Source organism: Bombus pascuorum, chromosome 15 (assembly GCF_905332965.1).
Source record: "Bombus pascuorum chromosome 15, iyBomPasc1.1, whole genome shotgun sequence".
In the NCBI taxonomy this organism is placed as follows: domain Eukaryota; kingdom Metazoa; phylum Arthropoda; class Insecta; order Hymenoptera; family Apidae; genus Bombus; species Bombus pascuorum.
Window position 1 is genome coordinate 7,054,701 of NC_083502.1, and position 7,181 is coordinate 7,061,881.

A 7,181-nucleotide genomic window follows, 5' to 3' on the forward strand; every position below is an offset into this window, starting at 1 on the left:
TCCCTGTTTACACTGTAACACGATATAGTTCGGTCGATAACTTCAAGAAACAGTTGCGCAAACTTTTACGCAAACAGGGTCCTCTAACAGGTAACGCATCGAACATAACACAACGTGATTAGATCGTGCTTGATTAAAATTCATCGATAATATCAAATTCGTCTATCTTCCTGCTGCAAAAATAGTAAAGTTCCTTCTGCCTTTCCAGCTATAAATAATAATCACATCTCGCCAAATTATTGCAAAATTATTGAAATCTATTTTATGTACAATTATTTCAAATTACAGTCAATGTGTCCACATGCTCGATTCGAACAAGTTACAATTCTCGACCTTTCCGAGAGCGACGAATCACGATGTTGGAGTTTGTTCAGAAGGAACGACTCCACGTTCCTCGGTAAGTTTCTTCTCACGTGTTTCGTACATCGACGTGACCTATGTCGCAAGGATTACGGTCCGAAGGTAGCTCGTAACCAGCTGGTAATCGTATTTCCACAAAATTTCTCGTTATTTCTTCGTAAAGTTATCTGGTTCTCGATTATTAGTCACTTGGTCATTAATTTAGAGATTTATCTACTATCATTCCCTTTTAGCGACGTTTCGATCGAGTATATCTTAAAGATAAATAAATAGATAAATTTATAATCATAATTGATTAATCATTGGTAATCATAATTGGTAATCATCATGATTGGTAATCATAGTTGATGAACGAATGAATTTTGATGAATTGCGATAAAACGTCAAAATGGATGAAAATAGGGTGCCAGATTTGTCGCTGAGAATTCAACAAGCGACGTGAAAGTCTGGATCAGTTCTTCGAGAAGCCGCCAACGCCACAAAACTCACATTCTCGTTGATCAACCAACTACATCATCGTTCTTTTATTCTAATGGCGAAACTGTTTTCGGCGATCGCTTCTTTTCGCGTGAAATCGTGCGTGCAAAGAGATCGCAATGCTACGAGACAATCGTCGCGATAATGTCTGACAGAAAATCTGAACGATCGTCCGATATTTCCGCGAATTTGCATCAAAATCGCGACATTTTGCAACGTTTGTCTTTTGTATTTCTCCTCGCTTTTGCCTGGCCAATAATAATCGATTACAGTAATAATAATAATATAAATAAAATAAACGTGAAATGGCCATGAAGACACGTTCTCGCTAACCTAACGTTCTCGAGGTGAGGAGATCTTTCTGATTCTTGGATTACGTTAACCGCAATGCATAGCGAAATCGAATGTAGGTTAACTCGTGGTTTCTGACGACTAAATAATACTCCTTGGTCATTCGTTCGGCGCATTGGTTTGGCCGCTTCTTGGCCAAGAACTGCGCATGATACAAATTCATTAAATGTCTGAAATACAAGAGTCGATTTTTTTAATCCTATTACAGCAAAAGCTGACTGTTTCTATTAAGCGATAAATGTAAATTAATAATATATAGTTTGTAGAATTGGATAGTTAAATTGTTCGATTAATAATTACTATAATATACATTTACATATTAGTTATGCAAGTAATGGAATTTTAGATAACGAAAGAAAGAAATCGTTATCGTTTGCGGTAAAAATATTCGCAACTGAGCGAGTCGCTTCTATAGAAACATTATCCAAAGGTAGATGTTTCACGGTAAAACTTGAAATTAAACCGTCGAAGTAGAAGATTAGAATTCTCTGATATTTTTAACTATATTCGTTTTTCAAGAAAAGCAAAACACAGGATTCTCGAAAAATAATTTTAAAAAGCTTCCCCGAAACTTTGAAAAACTTAAAACTTTTAACTCCATCTTATTAAAAACAAAAAGTAGAAGGAACAAACAAGTAATACAAATCCATTGAAAATAATTTTAGGGAACATCCCTTAAACTTGGAAATGTGACAATAATGTGTCAACATCTGTTATCAATATTCGTTGATTCGTCTTCTCTCCAAAAAAAGTAAAAACCAAAATCAACTAGAAGCAACTTAAGGAAATTTCTCTGATAAGGTGCAAGAAGATAAAATAAATACAAACGAAGGAAGAGAGGAAAGGGAATAAGAATGACAAGTTTAAAAAAAAGGAGGGGAAGTAATTTATTTGCCTAAATTATGTACAGATACGTCGCGATTATGAATTTAATAAGCACCGAATTGTTACGATTGGTAGTTCTGGGGTTGGAAAGCAGGCTTGCCGAACGCAGGTTGCCCTTGAGCAGGATACGAAGGTGCTGCGCCAGGAAATACTTGTGCGGGAACACCATATTGAGCGTTGTATGGAGCTGGAGCTGCTGGACCACCGTAAACTGAAAGAAAGTAAGAAACAATGCGATTATCTATCTGGCGAAAAATTTGAAAGAAACCTTTTATTTCTCTTTTCTATGCGATAACTTGTCATCGATTCTATTATTATTCCGATAGAATAAAAATGATTATTCGAAAATTATAATAATCAGTAGTCGGTAAGTCGTCCAAATAAATATTTCAATGCTTTACCACATTCCTGGATGAGGTTGAGAAAGAATAGAAAATATCGATTTTTACCGTTACACTGTATATCTGCAGCTGTCAATCTTTCAATTAAAAGGTGCAAATTATAGCAACGAAGGCTTAAAAAATCGATCAAGGTGACACGTCAAGGAAGCTTAAAATTCCTTTTCATGATTTATTCACACGAGTCATTTAATCAGTTCCAATTTGCTTTAGGATTGGCAGTCGAATGAATCGGGGCAAGAGGAACCGGTTCCTGTCTGACCTTTCCCTTCGTTATTAATGATGCAAGCGTCCATTTAAAGAGACCGAGACAATAAAAATGGTTTATTTAAAAATAGCTCGTCGCTTTCGAATTCTCGTTAGTTCAATCTCTCGCGTGATTCTTTCTCTCCTGGGAAAAAGAGAAACGTGGCACTCGATTAGTTCAGCATCTTCGACGTCGGTTATTTGTTACAAAGTACCAGTTTCGAATAACTAGAGTGAAACTCGTTTCTGACCTACGACGTCGTTGTTTGATATTCCAGAAGAGAAATGGCCGGGTCACGATTATATTCGTAACGATTAGTGGCCATACAGGCCATTCTCACAGGAACAATCGAACGATTAACTTGTTGAGCAATCGGTCGGTTCTTACGTTGCATCAGGGTGTTACGAACGTATTTATAACTGGTCAGAGTTCAGTCGTTCTTGACTGTAGAAATTCCTCGACTTGATTTGCAGAAAATATTACGTCATCGAAATTGTATCGAAGCTACGATAGAAAAAATTCTTGTTGGAATTATCGCGAACAGACTTTTGTAAGTAAGAAATTTTTTAACAACTATATTTTTGCTCTGTCCTGCTTTATAGTTCTTAACAAATTAATGAATTATTCATTCGTGAATCAAATTATTCTGATTCTCTGGATTAAACGTTACGAAATTAGATTAATCGTTACTCCATTTCACAATACTCATTATTTTATCCTATCACTGGCACACTTTTTTTTAATGTATGTATTACGTTTAACGTTGCGTTATTTCAATGTATCAGATACATCACATGAAATAAGAAACAAGACGATTTACATACATCCGTGTCATTCTTCCCACTATCCGATACTTCTACAAGCTATTTCATACAAGAATCATCATCATTTTTGTTCAAGCATATTTAACATTACGAGTATCATAAATTCTCACGTTACATTCAAATATTTTACGTAAAAGTCCAACTTAGATAATTGGCAAAATAATCTATCACTTATGTATATTAAACTAGTTATTTCTTACTTGAGCTGTGTGACTACTTCAGTCACGTTATATCAGATACTTCCCTGGGTATTGTATAAAAATTAGTGCTTTGTAATGAACGAACATAGAATGAGAATGCTACAAATATTGAAAAGATTTACGATAAAAAGACTATAGAATATTATAATAAAGGATCTTCAGAGTTATTATATGCGTGTCTAAGTGGCTTCAAATTTACTGAATTTTTCGTAGAAATCAATATTCTTCTCTAAAGTCTGTAATAAATTAGTAAACAGAAAACGTTCAGATTTTAAAGAAGAATATTTTCAATAAAAAAGAGCACCTTAAAACGAAAGAAACTATTAAGTCTCCAAAAACGTATACCAACAATTAAAAATAATTTCCAGTTATCTGTTTTTAGTTTCCATAACAATCTTGTCCAATTATATTGCAAATATATCAGATTCCTCCTCAAGCAGAATCCCTCAGAGTGAACGTACCTTGGCCTTGCACTTCCGGTTTGTATTCCTGCGCGAATTTATACGCCCTTGCTTCGGCCTCGGCCAGTTCCGCCAACCTGGCGGCCTTAAGAGCAGCCACTTCCGGCGTATCGATTACGGTTCCATCCTCAGCTAGAGGCGCCGGAACAAACCTAGCGGTTTTCACATTCGTAGAGAAACTTTGTTGGCCAATTAAGTTCATGTTTCCGGTATAATATGGCTGGTGCGCCTGGTTAGGTTGATTATACTGTGATGCTGGAACTGGAATTCGTACGATTGGTGTTGTGAGTATACACAATTAGTAAAATTTAAAAATGAGAGAAACGTGGTTAAAACTTATTCGAAATATTAAAAATACTGCAACTGAAATTTTTATGGCTGACTTTTCGAGTGTACGTTTGACAAATTTGAGAAATAAGGAGGTTTTGTTTGAGACTTATTAAGAATATTAAGCATATTCGTTATATTTGCTATTTACGATCTATTAAAGGTGTTAAAAATATCAAAAATATAACCATGGTGGAACTAGAATTTTTGTGGTTGCTTTGACAATGTTGGTAAAATGAAGTTTTACTTCTGATTCTTTACTTAACATCGTCTTCTTCCGGTCCATACACCCAATAGATGTTACTAGAATTTATTAGATATTTGATTTGGCTATTCAGTGTAATTTTTGTACCTTTTGTATGTTCAACGCTTTCTATGAACAAATACTTCAAAAGGAGAAGGTATCTGAAGAGATACAAAGCGAAGAAGAAGCGAGGAGGACAGCGGAATCGATATAAATATTTTACCTGGAGCGGGTTGATGATAGTTTGGCACAGAAGGGTGCTGTCTGTAAATGGGTTGCATAGGTTGCGCAGAGGGAATGTTATACGGCTGGGCCAATAGTGGATTGTATTCAGCCGACTGGGGTTGATTCTTGCTCTCTTCCGCCGCTCTAGCCGCTGCTCTGGCGAATTCCGCAAAGTGTGCAGCCTTCGCCTGAGCGACTTCCGGCGTGTCGATCACGTTCCCATCTTGGCCAACCGGTGCTGGAGGCGCGAACCTTTGAGGTGCTGGCTGAGGGTGGACCTGGGGCTCGACGAAAGAGGGCGGTGCGCCGAGGAAACCGGCTCTGCAGCTCGCTACCGTAACGATTAAGACGATCTAGAATGAAATAGGAATGTTAAGAAGGTACAAAAATATATTGCGAAATGATTAATAAAATAAAATAAATTTTTATGCTAATTTATATTTTTGCGGGTACAACAAACGAAGTAATATTTAAATAGAGAAAATGATGAGATTTTCTAATTAATTCGACAGATTAAGTTATATCATATTAGGGATGTATACGAGTTGAGAATTTTTAATTAAGTATGATCTTTCTTCTCGTTTTAGTACTTGAATAGAAAGCATGTTTAGGTATAATGATTCCCCTCTATACATTTCGCTATATACAGGACAAAATGTCCTTCCATGGATCTATATAAGGTTTGAAACGCAATCGTCCAGTCTCGTATACTTCAACATTGTTTATTCATAAAATGAAAGTTAAAAATTTTGAAATTCAACATTTGCGAATTTAGCGATTTGCAAATTTCCAAGTGAAAAATTTACAACTTGGGAATGTTGTAGTACAGATAGAATTCAACCTCCCCGATCTCGACGATTTTTTAATACGTGGTGGGGGGCATGATTTTGATCAACTTTTTCCTACCTATGTTACTGGCGGTCGGCCTTAGTTTCCGGCACATTTGCGAAAAACTGTCGCTACCATTACAGAGAATACTACGCAAATTTTAGCGTCTATGGCAGCATACGCGTCTGTGTTAGTTACCAATGGCTGGCTGAATATTTCGTTTTATTTTTTGTGAATATTTCGGTAACTAAAAAGCATGTTCAACCCTCATATGTATAAGAAACAGTTGTCCAAAATATCCATTTCTACGACATCAGAAAATCATCGAGGTCCGGAGGATAGTCGGTCCTGCTACAGTTTCCTCCAATTACAAACAAACTAAATTCTAAATACAATATTTGAACAAAAACGTCAAGCGTACTTAACAAAGTTTGAAAACTCCCTCCCTAAGAAAAATTGAAAAAAATTTTATTCCAAAAGCCAATCGCAAAATCTTTAAAAATCCCTCTTTGACATATCTATAAACCCTAAACTCATTCTAGCTCCTATCGTATCTCTCGGCTCCGCGTGGGCCTCTACCGACCTGATCTACCCTAACCTTTCACTTTCCTTTGTTCTTCACGTCGCCCTATCCACTCACGCAAGCAGGACACTCACCAATCCCCTCATAGTATCTTTCTCTCTTCCTCTCTTCCCTCTATAATCCCTCTCTCTAAAATCCTTCCGAGCTTGTTTCCTCTTTTTTTGAAAGCGCTGCTGGTGACCAGTACTCGCTTGTTTCCGCTGCAGCCACGGTTAACCCGGCCCGGCCCGACGTTTTGTGTTCCTGGTGAACGGCTGTTGGTAGCATTTATAGCGGTGATCATCCGCCCCCTCCCACGTGGACCACGATTGGCCACGACCTGGAGGGAGCCAAGGAGGTGATCGGCTAACCCACGTAGCCTGGGAAGCGCGCCAGGAAAAAGGATACTCCCTCCCTTCGGTTACCCGGCCTGCAGGACCTTGGCATTTCAACGAGGTCCATGCACTCCTGTACCGGAAGGATGGGACCCGAGATACTGTGACGGGGTTCATGAAGAAGGTTTTGACTAGGTCTGCGTCAAGAAGCGCCAGGGCAGCTATGGATGAATTGCGATAAAGGATCAGAGATTTGGAGATTATAAATAAAAATCAAGTTTATAGATCGTTCCTTATTATAGGAAGCTTTAGTTGGTTGGAACGAAGTGGATTGGACAGTGCGGTCAATTTGACATTTGGATTCGGTTGCGGTTGAGAAGCAGGGATTTTGGAATTAGGTATTAGGTAAAGGTTTCAATATAGATTCTTTAATCGTGGAAAGCTTTAGTTGGAATAA

At 37.5% G+C, this 7,181-nt stretch overlaps 1 protein-coding gene across 1 annotated transcript; it reads right to left on the reverse strand.

Annotated features, from left to right (window-relative positions):
• Positions 1–2,067: 2,067 nt before the first annotated feature.
• LOC132914798 (pupal cuticle protein-like) lies at positions 2,068–6,674 on the reverse strand. The gene is made up of 5 exons (XM_060974205.1): positions 6,535–6,674; positions 6,485–6,504; positions 4,998–5,352; positions 4,204–4,464; positions 2,068–2,284 (listed from the first exon to the last, which is right to left on the reverse strand). Exons 2-5 carry the CDS (start codon positions 6,494–6,496, stop codon positions 2,136–2,138), a joined length of 777 nt encoding a protein of 258 aa, XP_060830188.1. The 5' UTR covers positions 6,497–6,504; positions 6,535–6,674; the 3' UTR covers positions 2,068–2,135.
• Between the last annotated feature and the right edge of the window lie 507 nt (positions 6,675–7,181).